Here is a 21242-nt window from a genome sequence, read left to right on the forward strand (position 1 = left end):
CTCCCCCCCCCCCCCCCCCCAAAAAAAAAAAAAAAAAACTTGGCATTTACTGTGGTCCTGAAAAGATAGCACTGGGATAAAATCTCATCAGATAACAAAGGGGATAATAATAGTGCACAGTGGACATGCAAGTGTAAGTGGGATAGTAAATGAACTAAGGAGAGGGGAATAAGGGTGGTCTTGAAAAATTTAGGTAGCACTCTCTTACTGAAGCCACTAGGATGTACCTGATAATGGAGTCAATCACAGATAGATATATCAATATAATAATCTGACATCTAAAAATATCATGCATAAGATAGAGAAAATAAAAACAGTATATGGTACAACACAGTATCAGGCCAATAGACTGGCCATAAAAATATGGTAACAATATCAAAGTAATAGTCAAATAGCACAAATATATAAAATGATGAGAGAGAAATATAGATCAAGCAAAGGAGGTAGGTCTAGCGGGGTATAATCCCTGGATGTCTCTTGAAAGGCTCTGTAGTGCAGTTAACACATCCATGCGGATGGAGGTCACATCTACTCAGAGAGAGACAACCGCATCCTCCAATGTCTAGTTACGCTCTCCTAGGCTGGGTATCTAAGTTGGAGCGTCAGAGATGACTGGATCAGAAAACTGAGACTCATCCTGACTCTGCTCTTGTGAATGTAATGGTGACCCTGCTAGAGAATGATGTGGTGACTTTGTTGGAGGCTCCTACTCCAGGTCTATGTCCATATGTGCATCTATAGCAGCCAGTGTGTTTGCTGGATCATCTGCTGCTGCTACTGCCTCTGCCCCCCTCCATCTCTGCCAACTCTACCTCCTCGATTGCTAAGATAGCCTCGATCTGTAGACTCTTGATAAGAGCATTGTAGCTCTTATTCTAGTCCTTATTGCCATAGTGGCAAGCCCCTGTCTCAGTATGCTCCTCTCAATGGAAAGGATAGTGTTAGTCACTGAGGATCTGAGTAATCAAATGTGAAAAGGGGAGGAATGTGGCTCGCCTGGGCTTTGTCTTGCTAATGTAACTCATGTAAAGCCTCATCATGACACTCCAGTAGAGTGCAGGAACAGAAAACCAATGGCTAGTATAGAAGGCATAGAGGGCTGCAAGAAAATATGAACAACGCTGAATCTTATGGCCTGCCGTAAGTACATTTCAGTATAACACCGAATCCAAGAACCATAAATCATCAAGCAAATAAGTCCTGGTGGCAAATGTCTCACTAACACTAGTAGGGCCAATCAAAGTTGTGGCTATGTCTGCATCAGATGGCCACCTGAGAATAGGATAATCAAGGCCGAGAAGGCAGACGTGTGGGAACTAAAAGGATATGGCCAGTGTCTCGACTGTAAAGCGGATGAGATGGCCATCAATGGTGGTCTGTAACTCCGCCAAGTTACTCGGGGCCAGTTAAAGGTTCTGGTAGAACAACCGGATGAGCCGTGGGTAAACCAGATTAGCCACCGGGGCCAGAATAGGTGAAATGCCACTGTAGGAAATCTCATCATAAGTTGCCTTGGTCAGAATTGACCGAGAAAACAAAATAGTATAAAATATGGACTCATACGCCACTATAAGGCACGAATATCTACTCTCAACCCTGTCACGGGTCATACTGGGCAGTACCGATGGTGGACTAGGTGAGGGAGGTGGTGTCGGCTCAGCCTCCTCAACTAATGAAGAAGACGAAGATGTAGAAGCAGAAGAGGATGAGCGCTCGGACTGAGCTGGAATTGGCTCCTCAGGCTTCTCTACTCATTGTCGTACTCTACGCTCATATGTCCAGCAGGCAATGGTCTTGACTCGAGCCATGGTCTGCAAAAAGGAAAAAAAAAACTTGCAAATGAAATTAGTAACATGTGATAATATATGAAATGAAGAATTGAAGCATAGTAGATAGAAACATGTTTGTCAAGTTAAGACAGACAATTCAGAATAAAATACATGAATCTATGCAAGTTATAATGCAGCCAAGGATAGACAATGACTATTCCAATAAAGTGAAACATGCTAGATATAACAGAGCATAATGCAACCAATGTGGAAAACACAAGCATTGGGTATAACTGAGATAGCATGGAACACAAAAGAGGGTATGCAAAATAGTGAGGTTTGATCGATCATGAAAAAGATGAGATCGATCTAGGTTGGATCGATCAGGATATAGTTAAGATCGATCATGCTCTGATCAATCAGAGCACTACTGTGATCGATCGAACTTGTAAAAAAATACGAACAGTCGCAGATTTGTGACGTGGACAACACGGGGGCACCCGAATATGCTTATAGGCCCCTATACACCTTAACAAGTAAAGAATAGTCACTCAAGTCGGCACGTGACCCCCGAAATCAAAATTGGAAGCAAAATATATACAAAAATATATACACATATATACACATGCTCAACAACTCAAAAATGGAACAACAAATCATGGGAAGCTTAAGATCTAAACATGGCAACATCTAAAACATGTGCATCAACTTAATGAAGTTCAAAAATGAAAAACAAGATTAAAAACTTACCAAAAATGATAGAGAGAAGTGGACCAAGAGAGAGATGAGATCGAGATCGAGTTTGGAAAGCTTGGGAGCTCGCCGGAGATTTGCGGGAGGTAGGGAAGACGAATGAACAGCGGCAAGAGAGAATGAGGGCTTTGGATCGATGTTGAAATCGATCCAAATGACCCTTGGGTCATATTTTTAAAAACTGTCTCCGACCTGTTCGATCGATCACTTAGGTGATTAGATCCATCAAACCCCAATCGATCATAAAGATATTCAAATAGATTGAATCCGCAAAATGACAAATACATATTTTTTTTTTTTAAATTTGAAATTTGAAATTCAAAAAGAAGTCAAAATCAAAAGGAAGCACACAGATCGATTGAACATAGATAGATCGAAACTCGATCGATCCAACAGGTGAAAACCTGCAGACATGTTTGAACGATACACAGAAAGGTGATTTTTCATTGTTTCAAAAAAATTTTGAAGTATGGAATGAAGATCGATCCAAGGGAAAATGGGATCGATCTTGGAATTTTTGGATCGATCAGAAATAAAGTTCGCACGATACATAGAGAACTAAAATATGCAGCAAATTTTCGTACGATGGGATAGAGAGATGATTGGATGCAGAGATGATGTTCGATCGATCGAACCTCCTTTTGAGATCGATCGAATAGGCATTAAGTGCTTAATTTGAAAATGACAGTGCAAGCATTCTTAATCAAAGTCCCCAATAATGTGTATGAACCTAGAACATATCTAGACGACGCAAGAAATAAAAGGTAAAATAGAAATGAGGGAGGAATAGGGTTGTCAACCCTACGAAGCACTAGTGTTTAACGTTTCTAGCAAGACATTGGACTCTTTTAGCTTGAATCGAAAGTCTTGTTGTGCATCCCCTCCTCAGCGGGGTGAAAAGCACTTTGAACCCTACCCAACAAATTGTTCCCTAGAGAACTCATTGGATTTGATTCAAAAAAAATTGACAGTCCTTGATCAAAGCAATTCTTGGGCTTCCATGCCCTTTTAACACTTGGTTTGGACACATTTCTCTTTAAACTCTTTTTGGAAATTCCATTGACAAGCAAAGACTCATATTTTTCAAGTTCATTTTCAATGCATTTTTCAACGAGACATACTTCTTCATGCTTGTCTATTGAATTCAGGGTTGGATTGAATATGTTCAACTTCACTTTCATATGGCCAAATGAAATTTTCATTATCCCCGTCTTACAATTTATGTTGGCATTAGTGGTTGCCAAGAAAGGATGGCCAAGGATAACCAGAATTTGACTCTTGGGATTTGGAACCGGTTCTGTATCTATGACTACGAAATCGACTGGGATGAAGAATTTATCAATTTTGATCAACACATCCTCAATAATACCTCGGGGCTTTTTGATGGATCAATCGGCTAATTGTAAAACTACCGACGTCGGTTTTAAATCTCCTAAGCCCAATTTGACATAAATTGAATATGCAAGAAGGTTCACACTTGCTCCGAAATCAAAAAGAGCCCGATTAATGACATGGTCACCAATAATGCAAGAAATAGTAGGTAAACCGGGGTCTTTGAATTTTAGAAGTGTGTTATGTTATAAAATATAGCTTACTTGCTCGGTCAAAACAACTTTCTTTAGTACTTGGCTTTTGTTCTTCCTCTTTTGGGTGCAAAGATCTTTCAAGAATTTGGCATAAGCCGGAATTTATTTAATTGCATCCAAGAGGGGAAGATTAATCTTCACTTGCCTAAACATTTCAATGATTTCATTCACTTTGCCTTGTTGTTTTTCAAGAGAATTGGATCCTTTTAAGGCATCCGGAAATGGTGCTTTTGGCTCATAGCCCTTTTCAAAATCCTTTTTCAAAACTTTTTCAGCATAAGAATTTTTCAAATCATTTCTCAATTCTTTCTTAACAAAAGGATCATGCACATGCAATGAAAGAGGAGTAGGGTGTGAAACAGGACAAGTGTCAACTTTTGGTTGCACTGATTCACTCTCTTCATTTTGAATACCAACTTGGTTGTCAACAATTTTTCCACTTCTCAAGGTTGTCACCGCACTGATATGCTCAATTGTGTGACCTTCCGATGAGAAATTTGTCTCCACAACAAATTATTGTTTAGTAGGTGGATTCAAAGGCATCTTCCCTTTTTCTCTAGCATTCAACGTACTAGCTATTTGCCCGACTTAGGTTTCTAGCTTAGCAATGGATTGGGAATGAGAATGAAGCAATTGACTGTTTGCCTCTAAAGTACCTAAAGCGGTCAACATTTTTTCCTCAAAAGCGGGGCTCCTAGAATTTCCTTGAGAATAAGATGATTGATTAGGAAAATGAGAGTTAGAAAATTGATTTCTATGTGATTGAAAAGATAATCTATAACCTTGGGAACCTTGGCTTTGCATTGGGGGCGGAATATACATGCCTTGAAAACCACCTTGGGGTGGGTTTAAGCCTTCCCCTTAGCTTTTCCAAGAGAAGTTTGGATGGTTCCTCCACCCTTGATTGTAATGTGTGCCATAGGGATTGTTCCCTTGGTTAATAAATGTGGCATTCACTTGTTCATGGTTCTCACTTTGCACATTTCCATAGGGACAATTGGAAGTAGAATGTAAGACACTAGAACAAGTAATGCAAGATTCATTGGAATTGCAATGTGAATGATTAGGGGAGGAAGATATTTGATTCACCGAATTTTGGTTGACCAAAAATTGAGCAAACCATTGAGATAAGGATTTAACTTCGGCGGCTATGTCATTGGAAATGTCAACTTAATATAAGCCGACATTCTTCCTTCCACTTAGATTTCAATCATTTTTGGAAGACAAGGATCGATACATTGAATTCTCACTCATGCTCTTATATAATTGCCAAACATCATTTTCATGCTTATCAAGGTAAGAACCACCCATAGATGCATCAACCATACCCTTGTGGTTATCTGGCAAGCTTTCAAAAAAGAATTGAACTAAGTGCCACTTAGGAATGTCATGATGTGGACACTTCCTAAGCAAATCATTAAATGTTTCCCATGCCTCATGAAACATCTCCCCGTCCCCTTAAGAAAATTCTTGAATAGAAGTTCTCATTGCATTGGTCTTTGAAACCGAATAGTACTTTTTCAAAAACTCTTGTTGCATTTCCACCCAAGAAGTTATCAAAATAGGCCTAAGATTGTTGAACCAATATTTAGCTTTATCTTTAAGGGTAAAGGGAAAGAGTTTAAGTCTTAAAACTTCTTCCGGCATGTCCGTGTATTTCACAGTGGAACACACTTCAAGAAACTCATCCAAACACTTGTAAGGTTCTTCACTTGGAAGTCCATGATAGTTGGGAAGTATTTGAATAGTTTGCGGTTTAATTTTATAGTGATGTGCTCTAAATGGGGGCAATTGAATGCATGTAGGTGCATTATATTCATTTGGCACATAATGATCACGCAAAGCAAGAGGAGGATTCATAACCAGTAGTGCTACATAAGCAACTTGATTTACTTGAATAATGGGAGATTGTAGAGCAAAAATTGGCCGAGGCATTCCCAATGGAACTTGACCTTGTTGTTGTGGAATGAACGGTCTTGGCATGCCTAATGATATGTGAATGTTATCATGATGCATATTAGGGTAGAGGATACCTTGTTGGTCGATGTGACCAAGGTCATCCACATGGTCATCATTTTGCCCCTCCATTGGTAAAATGGAGTAATGAGAGCTACCCCTTCCCCTATGATTACGAACAATGGATTCAAGAGTCAAATTAAGTGGGACAAGAGTAGGATTTAACGACCTATGACCATGCATGCACAAAAAAAAATAACAATTAGAAACAAGCACGTAGCAATCAGTTAGCCTCCGTAACAAATCAATCAACAACAATCATCCACATACATTGATCCTATACTCCCATGCTTTGAACACTATGCAAGAAAAATTAAATTGCCTCCATGTGAGCTCACGATCTATCTAAGAAAGTAAAAACATGCCTCCACGCGGGCTCAAGATTTAACTAGAGATTGAGTTAGAAAAGCTCACAAAGGGTCCTTAAGTAACTTCAAATTAATTTCAATTTTTTTTTTTCTTTCTTTGCCTTGCTTTGCTTTTGCAATTCTTTTAGATTTTTAGCATTTGATGCTTAGCTTAGCTTGGCTCTTTGGTTTTGAATTCTCATTTGCTTCACTTCTCTTGGCTCAATTCACCTAGCCAATGAAGAACAAACACAATAAGTAACCAAAATAAAATAAAGTAAAGACACGATCAAAAGAGTACTAATTCCTAATTGTTTCCAAAATACAGCATTACCCAATCCCCGGCAACAGTGCCAAAGCTTGGTGTCGTCGTGAACCAACAAGTTAAAACATGTTAAAGAATGACCAAGTTTGAATTTGTAAAGTGCCACTACTACTACCTCTAACTACTAATATAGCTAGGGTGAGTAGGGATCGTCCTAAGGGAAAATGAGCTATATTGAGACGGAAACAATGTTGGATTAGTAGGTCGAGTGATCAAAAATGTTTTGATTGGATAATTAAACTGCAATGTCAAATAAATGGATGCAAGGTAAAGCAATTGAAGTAGAGTAAATGTAGAGAATAAAAGAAAGGGATCTTGGGACTTAGAGGTCACCACTAAGCATCACCTTCATAGACACTCAATATGAAATAAATGAGGGGGTTACATGTTGCAATACTAATGTTTGTGATTAATTGAATCAACAAGCATGGTTGACCAATTTAGCATACATTGTCTAGACAAACTAATGAATAGCACAATATTTCAAATTAAGCCATTATTCCTTTCTTTAAGCTTTCAATCAAAACACATCAACAAACTAAAAAATATATTACTTGCATTCATAAGTATGGAACATCAAACAACAAGCATAGATTGTCATCCCATCTAAGAAAGTAAGGCAACAACACTACAACTAGGCTAGAGATATGAAAATTACACTAATTAAACTAAAAAAGAGGCACAATCCATCAAGAAACGAGTATAAACCATTAAACAAACCACAAGAGTATTCAATTAAAGCACAATGCCTTGACAATATCTAAATTCATAGCATCAACACATATAGACATGCATCAATATTACAAAACCTAGAGATAAACACATGAACATCTATTCTAGCATACATAGACATATGAATAGAATGAAATGATCAATTGGAAGTATTAAACCACACAAATCATTATAGAAACAATATTCATGTATAAATTAAATGTCAATACAAGAATTACAACACAAATCCCCTTAAAATACAAAGCATCAAGGTCTAGAAAGCATGCTTAGGGCTAACTCTAGCCCCAAGAAGATGTTTAGCCACTCATTGATGTAGTCATCCAACCCTCAAGGGCCATCTCTATGGTAGGAATGATCTTCTTCTCCTTAATGGAAACCCTAGATGAGTGGAAGAACTCCCAAATTGTATGTATCTCTCTAATCTCTAGACTCCTCCAACCTCTCTTTTATATATGATTCTCCAAGATTGTATATCTATAAATGGCTCAAAATCCTTATATAGGTAGCTCAAGTGTCACACCCAATGGTCAGACCTTGTGCACTAGAACCTCCAAATGATTGCATCACGAGCACACCTTTTTATTAGCTGGAACTCTGTTTTTTTTTCGCACTTGAGGGGGTTCGATCGATCGAAGTGTAGTGAGATCAATCGAACCATGGCGGCGCCTTTTGGAATACTGACAAATCTAAGATATTTTCAGGATATTTTGAAAAAATAACAAAAGTGGTAGGTGGCGATAATATAAAAGAAATTCGATCGATCGAAAGAATGTTGGATGGATCGATGATGGAAATTTCCTGAGGATAAGGATAAGAGGCTCGATCCATCTTGGCATGGTTGGATCGATCACTGTGAGATCGATCGAAGCTTTATTTGATCGATCGAAGATTGTTGTTTTCCACCACTTTGCTCCTTTCTTCCATTCAGCTTTAGACTGTTTCTCCTATACTCTAATTTGGCTAAATTAACTTATTTTGGGGATAAGTGCCTGAAAAGGGAAATAACACGAAATTAGACTAAAACGGGAAAATAAGATAGAATAAAGTACTAGAACGTTCAAGCTTAAGGGGTTTAAATGCGCACTTTTCAGCGCTCATCAGAACCCAATAGATATGATCTGAATTTGTCTAAAGTACAGACAACAGCAAGCAACTCTTTTTTAGTAGTGGTATAATTCAATTGTGTATCTGAAAGAGTATTTCTTGCATAGTAGATAACATAAGGAAGTTTATTTACTCGTTGTCCCAAGACAACACCCATAGCATTATCGGATGCATCACATATGATCTCAAATGGAAGAGCCCAATTTGGAGGATTCATGATAGGAGTTGAAGAAAGAAGAGAGCGAAGCTTATGGAAAGCTTCTAGGCAAGATTTATCAAAGACAAAAGGAACATTTTTTACAAGCAGATTACACAAAGGATGAGAAATTTTGCTGAAATCTTTAATAAAAGGTCGACAGAACCCGGGGTGCCCAAGAATTTATCACACTCCCCTTATGGAGGTAAGAGGAGGCAATTTAGAGATCAAATCTACTTTGGAGCTATCAACTTCAATACCTCTTTTTAAAATGATATGTCCTAAAACAATATCCTCTTGAACCATAAAATGGCTCTTCTCCCAACTAAGAATAAGATTTATTTCCCTACAATGCTAAAGCACTAGGGACAGATGTTGGAGACAGTTTTTAAAAGTGGATCTGAAAATAGAGAAGTCATCCATAAAGACCTCAAGAAACTTTTCAACCATGTCTGAAAATATAGACATCATACACCTCTATAATGTTGCTAGCGCATTGCACAAACTTAAAAGCATCCATCTATATGTGAATGTACCGAATGGACAAGTGAAAGTAGTTTTCTCTTAATCCTTAGGATCAATGGCCACCTGATTATAGCCGAAATATCCGTTTAAGAAGCAATAATAGCTCTGGCCAACCAACCGTTTTAAGATCTGATCAATAAATGGTAATGGAAAATGATCCTTTCTAGTAGCGGAGTTGATTTTTCGGTAATCAATACACACACGCCATCCAGTGGTGGTGCACTGTGGAACTAATTCTCCCTCGGAATTCTCAACTACTGTAATACCTGACTTTTTAGATACTACTTGAGTAGGACTCACCCACTTGATATTTGAGATAGGGTTGATTATTCCCGCATCTAGTACCTTCATAACTTCCTTCATAACTACCTCCTTCATATTGAGATTCAATCTTCTTTGGAGTTCCCGAGATGTTTGGGAATCTTCCTCCAAATGAATCTGATGCATGCAAATTGTGGGACTAATTCCTTTCAAATCAGCCACACTCCACCCAATAGCCTCTTTATTTTGCTCAAGAACTTTTAAGAGACTACTTACTTGAGAACTTGAAAGATTGGAAGCATTGATCACCGGGAGGGTGTCATTTAAACCCAAGAAATGATATTTAAGCTTGTCCGATAATGGCTTAAGCTCAAGCTTAGGTGGAGACTATAATGAAGGAATAAGCGGAGTACTAGAGAGTGGGGGAAGAGGCTCAAGTCTAGATTTCCATGGAGGAAAATCTGCAATAAGAATGGAGTTGAGCAATTAATTTAATTCAGCAATTGAAGACTCGATATCAAAGTCTTCACAATTGAAGTGATTCAGACAAGCTTCTAAGGGATCCTTGGATAGAATAGTTGGGAGTGATTCCTAAACCAACTCATCAATAGCATCAAGGAAGAAGCATTCACTATCATCGTGGGAATGATGAATAGCATTGAAGATGTTTAACTTGACTTTCATATTCCCAAAAAATAAATCCATGGCTCCAATTCGACAATTAATGCAAGCATTTGTTGTAGCTAAGCAAGAACGCCCAAGAATAACTGGAATATACTTTTTGGAATAGTGGACCAGTTCTGTATCAAGAACTAAGAAATCGAGCGAAAAAAAAGAACTTGTCCACTTTTATGAGTACATCTTCAATAATACCTTGCGGTTGTCTGCCAAAACGGTCAACAAGCTATAAAACAACTGACGTAGGTTTTAACTCTTCCAAACCTAACTTCTCATACACCGAGTAGGGAATAAGATTCACACTCGCTCCAAGATAAAGAAGTGCTCGCTCTATCACATTATTTCCAATGATGCAAGAAATTGTAGGAGCACCAAGATCTTTAACCTTTAGAGGAGTGTTGTACTTAAGAATAACGCTGACTTTGATTACGCCATGATAAATTTGGATGATTTCTCCAGCCCGGATTATAGATAGAAGCATAAGGATTATAGGCTGGTCTGGAGAATGCAACATTCACTTGCTCCTGAGGAATCTCAAATGATTGTCTCATCATAGCGTAAGTATTAGCAAAATGAGAAGGATTAACATAAATTGAAGAAACATCCTTTGGCAAGGCAGTTTGTGGATTAGCAATATAAACATAGCCAGATGATAAGACTTGGTCAAACCTATGGTTCAATGCTTCTATTTGAGCGGCTAACTCACTAGATTTTTCTACCTCAAAAATTTTTTCAACCTTAAGAATTCCAGGTGTAGACTTAGACCTAAAGGAAGAAGCATATTGCATTGAATTTTCACTTAGGGCCTCAAACAGTTCCTAAGCGTCAGCCGGACTCTTACGAAGAAAAGCTCCGTTACTGGATGCATCAACCATGTTACTATCAGAATCAGAAAGACCATTATAGAAAATCTGTATTAAGTGCCATTTAGCAATATCATGGTGTGGACACTTGCTCTGAAGATCATTATATCTTTCCCATGAATCATGAAATTGTTCACCCAGGATTTGGGAGAACGCCATGATGTCTCTTCTCATTTGTGAGGTTTTACCCACTGTGTAGTACTTTTTCAAGAACTCATATTGCAACATGTCCCATGTAGATATGGAATTAGATGGAAAGGACTGCAACCAAGTTCTTGCTTTGTCTTTGAGAGAGAATTGAAAAAGTCGCATCCTGAATGAATCATTGGTAAGAGTGGTCAACTTGGTAGCTGAACACAATTCAAAAAATACATCCAAGTGCGTATAATGATCCTCTATTGTAAGCCCATGGAAAGTAGGAAGCATTTAAATGATAGTAGGCTTGATTTCATAATGGGTTGCATTAGCATCAGGAAATACAAAGCACGAAGAAGATGTATATTAAGTGGGAATAAAGTGGTCCCTCAATTGTTGTTGTGGAGGAACATGTGCTTGTGGCACTTGTCTTCTATTACCCGGTGCATTATGATCATCAGCCATGTTATTATTAGAGGAACTTCCTATCAAATTTGAATCCTTTTTAAGTTTTCTAAGTTGACTAAGAGTTCTCTCTATTTTAGGATCTTACAATATCAATGGTTATGACTGAGAATGACGAGTTAACATGCACCAATTCCACTGACACAGATAGTAATAAAAACAAAAATTCCAAGTTAAAGAAAATAATAAAAACTCACAAAAGTTTTATAAACCGAAGCTTTTTATCCCTTAGACGTCTTTGTCCTCATTGCTAATTTCCTGCACTTGAAAAGAAAAAGAATTGATGTGAGATATCAGAAAGTCCGAAGACTGGTAAACCAAAAATAAACTAATTAAAAACTAAACAAATAAACAAATCTCCCCGGCAATGGCGCCAAAAATTGAAGTGTGCTCAATATTACCACTCGCAATAGTACAAATCTTTATAGGATAGGACTATATAGAGGGTGTCGATCCCACAGGGAGATGAGTGTTATTTGTTTTGTTTCTAACTAATCTTATTCTTTTTGGTCTATAGGTAATTGATTGAATTTGATTGATTGGTTATCACGAATATAAAACGAAATTAAACTACAATTAAATTAAAGAGATCAGAGAGAGAAGGTCTTAGGGCTTTAACTTCACCATGAACCTTGTACTATGGTCAATCATTCAACTTTGGGGTTTTAACAATTGATATTTTAAATGAATTAAACTCAATAACATTCGTTTAATTCAGTTTTAAAGAAAGATGTTTTATAAATTTCAATTAATTATAACCTATCTGCAGTTAGCATGGACTATCCACCTACCTACTTTAACTACTTTAACTAATTTTGCAGTATAATCCATCTTTCCTAAGTGTAGACTATGAAAACATTCATTTATAAAAAACATTGGAACACCATTACATGATCTCCATTCTTATGTCCGATAGGCCTCCACCAGATATCGTCCAATAAGAATGGATTGAGAATAATTAATGAGTACCTAAATCTAAGACAAGGTATATATTAAATACTCAAAAATCATTTAAAACATTAAAATCCAATTGCGTTGTCTCAATTGCTCAGAATCATGCAATAAAAAATATAATATATTAAAAATACCCAAAGTTGAAACAATCAAATCATAGTACTTAGATCGGGTTACATCAGTGCCCTAAGAGAAGAATTAACTACTCATGACGACGCAGAATATCATCCGTGTTGTTGTCGTCTTCATCGTCACAAACGATACTTCTCTTCTCAGGATCTTCACCTTCTAAGGTTATGGAAACCCTAAAAGCCGTCACCATAATATGAGAACTCTAAATAGTATGATAGAAAAATGTTGTATTCTTCTAAGGCCTTGTGCCTTCTTTTATAGAAACATTAAGGTTCTGGTGGGCTTTTAGGTCTTCTGGCACATCTGGAATGAATTAAGACTTTAAAATGGATAATTCCCGTAACTTATAAATCCCATCTGTCATGGAAAGCTCGAGCTATTTGGCATGGGCTCGAGCTTTGGAAGCAAAGCTCGAGCTTTCTTGAATATAGCTTGAGCTTCAAAGAATGGTGCTCGATCTTCACTTTTGTACTTAGTCAAATTTCTTCAACTATTTTCCGAAGCGTCTTTTCCATCAACACTTAGAATATTTTTGGGTTTTCTTCCTTTTAACATTGCTTGATCCTTTTTTCATAGGGCTTGAGCTTTTAGGTACAAAGCTCGAGCTTTTGGCTCAGGGCTCGAGCTCTAAGTGACAGTGCTCGATCCCTTAAGGTCTAGCATGAGGCCCTAGGAGCTTGGCTTTCTCTGAATCAACTCTTCAAATTCTAACGCCTTAGGCTTGAGCTTTTAGGCAAAGGCTCGAGCACCCCTGTGTAAGGCTCGAGCTCTAGAGGTCAAAGCTCGAGCTTTAATGCCTTAGTTGATTTTCTTATTTGCTTACAGAGCTCAAGCCTTAGAATTGAGGCTCAAGCCTTGGCACTTGAATTCCTCCAAACTTCACCATTTTGTCTCTCGGCTTGCTTTGAATGACCGGTAACGACTCTGTAAGTTTTAATATTAGTCTTTTCATCATAAAGTCTTGGTTTTAACTGTTTCTTTGGGAAAGTACCTATAAATACACAATAAATATAAATCAGTCTAACAATGGATAGAAGTATCACTTTAGGTCTTAACATACGTATATTTAGGGGCTTAAATATATAATATTCAGCGCTTATCACATGTCTATGTGTGATTAATTGAGAATTTAATGAGGGTTATGCATGGATTTCACTGGGGGCATTTGTTGATCAATTTGATGGCTTGGATTATGCTTATGCTTGATGGATTGCACTACATCTTTAGTTTAATTGCTTTAAATTCATTGTCTTAGATTAATTGTAGTTTAATTGCATTTCAATTGTAGTTAGGTATGCAATCCATGCTTGAATTTGATAATTTATGGCTTATTGTTGCAAATTGCATTATTCTTTAGATTGATGTGTGCTACAATTGTTGGTTAAGTTGATGGTGTGTGCTTGAATTTGATGAATTACACTACATATTTTAATCATACTTGAAGTTAAGTAGACAATTCATGCTTGGTTTTGATATGCATACTCTTTATTGCAATTGGTAACACACACTTGGGGGTTACAACATGATTTTTCCCCTAATTAGACAAAGACTTGTGGTTTAGTGACGAGCTTATCGGTGATTCCTATGCCCTAAGACTCTTTTCCTATCTCTTTCACCCTAATCATTTTAGTTTAATTATCTTGCATGTTTTTAAGTTCAAATTGTAGTTTAAAACAAACCAAACCAACTCTCCTTACAATCTCATTAGCACTAGAGTTCGATTCAATTCCAATACGTGTTCAATCTCTTGGGACGATCCCTTCTCACTTCATATTACATAGTATAACTGTTTAGTGGTTTTATAAATTTTAATCTGTAATGCCACTTGACATTCTCTAAAACAAAGTGTTTTACACATTATTGTGCACACACGAGATAGACCATCAAAGGCAATGTTGTATCTCACTTGTTAAGCAAAAAGGCTCTCGTAGCCAAATTTTGTGACTTTGAGTGGAGCGTCTTGCCCCAGTGGTTGTCAGACGCTCTTCTTCCCAACTGTATTTGTCATATTTCTTAATTCTATGGTGGTTTTCATTAGTGTCAAAAAAAAAATAATAATAATAAATAAATAAATGAAGAATGCATGGGAAATGACATACAAGTTATCTCTACTAGTCTATTTGTCTATTATCATTACCTTTTCCATTTCTCTTAAGTGCTCTTGTAATTAGCTACATGGTTTGGTAATAGTTAAGCTTTTCAATAAATATAGCTTCAAATCTCTAATCTTTGTTAAGTTGTTATGTCATACCATTCCAAGTAGAACTGCCGATCGGGCCGGTTTGAGGTATAGTTCAAGATCAATCCGATATATAAAATATTCAATTCTAACTTTATTTTAACTCGACACTTAACCTTAACTATTTAATCTGAGTCCAATTCATCATTTTATTTTTAAACTCGGGTGTTTACAACCTGGGCTCATATTTCGAGTTAAAAAGTTGGGTTAATACGGGTTTACCCATATCCATTCTTCACATTGAAAATTTAATGTAATATTGAGTTAGTTTCAGATTAAATTACTCCTAAAAAAAAAAACTTAATTATAATTTTTTAATAAATTACAAACAAATTTTTAGTAAATTAATTTTCCAAAGTGTTAACATACAATAAATTAAAATTTAAACAAAAGAAGTTGAAAAGAATAAAGTTGACCTTATATATTGTATATAATATATATATATATGAAAATAATATTATAATTCGGGTTCGGATTGGCTTAGGTTTCTAGTACAAAACCAAAATCCAACCCTAATTAAGTGTCGAGATGAGATTTTTCAACTCAAATCCAACCCTAATTGTAAAAATACTAGCCCAAGCCCGTAAAAAATCGAGCTGGGCTAGGATTGGTTTTGAGTTACCCAACCCAAAATGCACCCCTAAGTCAGTTGCACCCACTTTTCAAGATTTTCCGCATTCTAATGTATATTTAATAAGAATTTGGACATACTAATGTGTATACTTAAATAATTATTAAAGCATAAAAAGAGCAACATGATCTCCTTAATCTGAAGATCTTAGAAACAATGATCGAATCGATATGAACACGAACTTAATTGTGATATTATTTGACTAGAAGGTACATGGTCTTTAGATTCTCAACTTAGTGAGAAAAAAATATTACACTCAGATACAAGCGAAGACTCGATTTGTACAACAAATAAGAAGGCCACAATACTTATATTTCCGTGATATGTCTTGCTCTAGTCTGAACCACCAAACGCATGATGACTAGTCCACAATACTGATCTGAAGTTCCATTTCTGCAACAATAGAAATGCCAGAAGCCCCATTTTGGCCACGGTATTCCATTGTACAAGACAAGTTTAAAGCACACACTTGACACCAAAAACACAGAGACATGTACATGTCTGCATAGATAAACTCATAAAGGGCATTGTAGTTTAGAGATCACAACAATTACTCAATTTAAAATCAATCAGGATATTGGGTGGTCTCAAAGCGCACCCATCCCCTAAATGACATGGACCAAAATGCTCTTTATGAGTTCCTCAATGCAGTTTTTACTTGTGTGTGTGTCCGATTTGCGAGCTTAGTGTGTCGGATTGCTTCTCCTAGTGGGGCTCAGCGAGCCCCATCTCCATGGCTCCGCCAATATGGGTGGTGGCTTTCTTGGGTTCACCCTTTTTGTCTATATAAATGGCATATAGTATCCGCTGCATTGCCCCTGACAGACATCCGAAAGCATTGGGCACCTGCAACACCAGGACATTATGGACTTTTTGTTAGAAAATAAATGTTTCACATGACATTTAAGATATAACTAACTTTATACTAATATGCTTAAAAACAATATGCTAAGAAATGAAAACACTTATTTTCAGAACTAGTTTCCAACACTTTTAACGATCAATTTCTAACAAATGATCACAACACAATATTCAATCAAATTTGTCCTATTGTGACATAGTGAAACTAAGTCCCAAGAAGGGTTTATATATTTATTTATTTTTTTATCCTTGCAAATTAGGGGGAGAAGACTCGGTCACCGTCGCACTCGCTTGAGGAGTTGGACACTCTACCAACTAGACCACTGCGTAATGCTCCCTCCCAGTAAGATTGTACAAAAAAAAGTTGCATCTTGTGACTTCAAACTAAAATAATTCATCACCAATAATTATCACCACCTTAAATAGGTATTCCTCTCCTTCTTCATCTAAATCCATATAAATATATAACTGTGTGTGCTTGTATATATAGATAGAGGAGAGGTTGTGAAGATCAAACAGAAAGGCATGACGTCGTGGATAGAGAAGAAGATGACACCGTCGGGGATCTGATACCGGAGGTCCGAGGTGGCGACGACGTTGGAGAAGAGATTGTAGCCGTTTGATCACAACCTCTAGGTTTGGTAGTGGTGGTGTTGAAGTGATTCAGTACCTAGTGGTGGTAGAGGGAAATTTTGCATGCCTACTGTGGGGGTTGGGGATGGTGGTGGTAGCAAGGCCGGCGTGGTGGGTGGTGGCCCCGTCGACTATGGTTTTGACAGTGTCGATGATGATTTGGGTTTGTTTGTGGGAATGATTATTTAAGATAAAACCTTGCCGAAATCGTTGTTGATCTTCATTACCTTTGGAGTAGTTCATCATCGTCGCCGTCATCGCCGTCGTTGCTAGAAGGCCACCGAGCCTATATATACATATATATGCACACATATATTTTACGAGAGAAACTAATGGGTGCAATGTTGTCTTTTCAGTTTGTTGATATTTTGGCTTAAAATGAATTTAAAAAATAAGGGTAAATTTTTCTTTTCGCACATTTTTAATAGTGTTAGCGACAGAAAAGTAAAGATTGACCTAATTGATAGTAATTTTTGAAAGTTATTTCAAGGTGATGTCTGGCCAAATCTAAAGGGGTGTCGATGAAATTAACCCTTATTTTTAAACTCGGGTTTACAACTCGGGCTTAGATTTCGAATTAAAAAGTCAGGTGAATTTAGGTTACTATATGTCCAATCTCCACACTGAAAATTTAATGTGATATTGAGTTACTTTCAGATTAAATTTTTCCTAAAAAAAAAAAAAAAAAAAAAAAAAAAAAAAAAAAAAAAAAAACTTATTGCAAAATTTTTAATAATTTATAAACAAATTTTTAGCAAATTATTTTTCCAAGTGTTAACAAACAATAAATTTAAATTTAAACAAAGGAAGTTAAAAAGAAAAAAAGGTGATCAAAATTTGAATATTATATATAATGCATATCAAATAAAAAAACATATATAAAAATAATATTAAAATTTGGATTCGGATTGGGCTTAGGTTGCTAGCACATCAATCCAAGCCCAACCCTAATTAACTTTCGTATTGAGATTTTTCGACCCAAACACATCTCTAATTGTGAAAATAATAATCCAAGTCCATATAAAATTGGGCTGGGCTCGGGTTGGCTCGAGTTACGGAGCCCAAGTTGCACCCCTAAGTCAATGTTACCCATTTTTCAAGATTTTCTACATTCTAATGCATATTTAGTAAGAATTTCGACATTCTAATGTATACTTAAATAATTATTAAAGCATAAAAAGAGCAACATGATCTCCTTTAATCTGAAGAACTTAGAAACAATGATAGATACAAACACGAACTTGATTGTGATATTATTTGACTTGAAGGTACGTAGTCTTACGATTCTCAACTTAGTGAGAACAAAGTGTTACACTCAGATACAAGCGAGACTCGATTTGTACAACAAATAAGAAGGCCACAATACTTATATATTCGTCATGTGTATGGCTTGCTTTAGTGTGAACCACCAAACACATGATGACTAGTCCACAATACTTGTGATCCGAAGTTCCATTTCTGCAACAATAGACATGCCAGACGCCCCATTTTGGCTACGGTATTTCCTTGTACAAGACAAGCTTAAAGCACACACTTGACACCACCACACACACACATGTACATGTGTGCATAGATAAACTCTTAAAGAGCATTGTCGTTTAGAGATCACAACTGCTCAATTTAAAATTAAATCAGTGCATTGTGTGGTTTCAAAGCACACCCATCCCCTAAATGACATGGACCAAAATGCTCTCTATGAGTTCCTCTATGCAGTTTTTACTTGTGTGTGTGTTGCATGTCGGATTGCTTCTCCTGGTGGGGCTTGCTGAGCCCCATCTCCATGGCCCCGCCAGTAGGGGTGGTGGCTTTCTTGGGTTCACCCTTTTTGTCTCTATAAATGGCATATAGTATCAGCTGCATCGCCCCTAGCGCGCATCCGAAAGCATTAGGCACCTGCAACACCAGGACATAATGGACTTTTTAGGATCAATTTTTAACAAATCATCACAACACAATAGTCAAAGAAACTACTCATCCGGTGTGTGGCCATGGGGCTGTGCTACATTACCCTCAGTTTGGCGCTATGGGGTGGGGTCCCTAAGGGGCCTTGTTTCAGGGAGTTCTGGGTCATAAAAAAAAATAAAAATAAATAAATAAATAAAAAACTAAGTCCCATTAAAGTTTTATTATATTTTTTTTATCCTTCCAAATTAGGGGAGGGGGAATCGAACATAGTCACACTCGCTTGGAGAGTTGGGCACTCTACCAACTTGGCCACCGAGTAATGCCCCGCCCAATAAAATTATACGTACAAAAAGTTGCATCTTGTGACATGGTCAAACTAAAATAATTCATCACCAATAATTTCAGCAATTTTTATGCAGATCTATATATGCTACTACTTACTGCAAGAAAGGGGTCCTTTCCTAGCAGACCAAAGATGAACCAACAAGTGCCGCATAAGAACACGAACACCGACAAGAAGAATGGCATGAACTCCACACTCTTCGTTTTAATCACCAACCTCTGCACATAAAAGTGATCATAGATATAAGAACTCAATAAATTTGTGCTATACTTGTATATATGTAGGCATGGTTTACTTTAACAAGCATAAATTATCTCCCAAAATAGGTTCTTCTTGGCCCAAAGAGTAGCTCACAAGTATAATATGATTGTCACTTGAACACTATTGCAAATTTGTTTCATTAACCTTTCTTTATCAATATCTCTACCTAACCAATGATTTTAGGCACAGTGGTTTGAGCATTCAATCTGATAATTAAAATTGCAAGTAAATGAAGAAATGTAAAAGAAGAGCACATGAATAGGAGAAAAATAGTGTAAGAGCTCACCATGACAGATAGAGGCGAAGCGTACATTATGATGGAGCAGATTGCGGAGGCAAGACCACAAATGAGCTTCCTGTCCTTGTCATGAAGTGCGAACATGGAAACAAAGGCGACAACCAAGAACACGGTGAGCACGAACAAGAGGAGCCCGAGAAGCTTACCCTTCTCCTTCTTTAGGGCAAACACGAGGAAGATCAGCACATAGACGGACTCAATAGCTGCACCAGTGCCATTGATGGTGGACACTAGGATGTTGTTTGGGGACACGAAGGGCAGGCCATACCTGTTTCAACCACGAAGGGTAAATCAGTAAATTAACATATATCCCGAGGGTAAAAATGGAATGAGACAGGTTAAACAAAGATTAATTTAGTAGTAATTAAAAATTCACCAAGCAGAAAGCAAGCAGTTGAGTAAGGTCATGAGATAGGGAATGCCTGAGAACTGTTCCGTTGACCTATTCATTATGATCCTCTTGAATGTAATCCTACAAATAATTAAAATTAAACAATTAATAACTCTTGCCAAAAACAAATATTGGATGTAAGCTAATTTACTGATTTACCCTTGATGGTTTACCAAGAATAAGTGTTGATTTCTTTGCCAAAAGCAAAGAGTAAATTAAATGACTTAGTCACCCTTTTTTTCAAAAGGATTTCGGCGACATCACCACTGAGCATGGACTTCTTGTTCTTGACAAAACCCTTTCCAGAAAAAGTTCATACATACATATATACATATATATGTATATATATGTAGAGAGAGATTAAAAAAAAAAAGACAAAGAGGCAGAGAATGAAGATGCATACATTGGTGCCAAAAAGAGAAACAAAGCGGTGGCATTTCCTGTGATAAAGGCAGAGGAACATAAGTACTATGAATTGAAATCAAAACCAAGGCCTAGGAATGTAATATGAGTGAAACAAAAAGAAATTAAAGTGGAAAACAGAAACATAACTCTTAGGAAGTAACAACTCACCAAAAACTCCGAATACGAAATGAAGAGCGTTACCCATGTCTTCAATCTTCTTCACTGAACAAAAGAAAAATGACCAAACAAACACTCTAAGAAAGTCCAGAACTGCTCAGAATACAGAACAGAGGGTTGTTCACAGGGTGGTATAGTGACTTGACAACAAACTAGGAGGGAAAGGTTTATATATATAGGCAGCTCAATGCTTGGCGGTAAATATATCAAAGCCAAGTTTCACACTGAATTATTTTTCATCCTCAGCTTTTCAACAT

General features: G+C 37.0%; 1 protein-coding gene across 1 annotated transcript; it reads right to left on the reverse strand.

Annotated features, from left to right (window-relative positions):
- Positions 1-18921: 18921 nt before the first annotated feature.
- Positions 18922-21013, reverse strand: LOC132272418 (bidirectional sugar transporter SWEET1-like). Its single transcript, XM_059773574.1, has 6 exons — positions 20977-21013; positions 20807-20843; positions 20389-20484; positions 20001-20280; positions 19552-19671; positions 18922-19098 (listed from the first exon to the last, which is right to left on the reverse strand). The coding sequence occupies exons 1-6, from the start codon at positions 21011-21013 to the stop codon at positions 18922-18924; spliced, it is 747 nt and encodes a 248-aa protein (XP_059629557.1).
- Between the last annotated feature and the right edge of the window lie 229 nt (positions 21014-21242).

The sequence above is a fragment of the Cornus florida genome, unplaced genomic scaffold (genome assembly GCF_030987335.1).
Source record: "Cornus florida cultivar Cherokee Brave unplaced genomic scaffold, ASM3098733v1 CherokeeBrave_3.0.0_Hap2_Chr09, whole genome shotgun sequence".
In the NCBI taxonomy this organism is placed as follows: Eukaryota; Viridiplantae; Streptophyta; class Magnoliopsida; order Cornales; family Cornaceae; genus Cornus; species Cornus florida.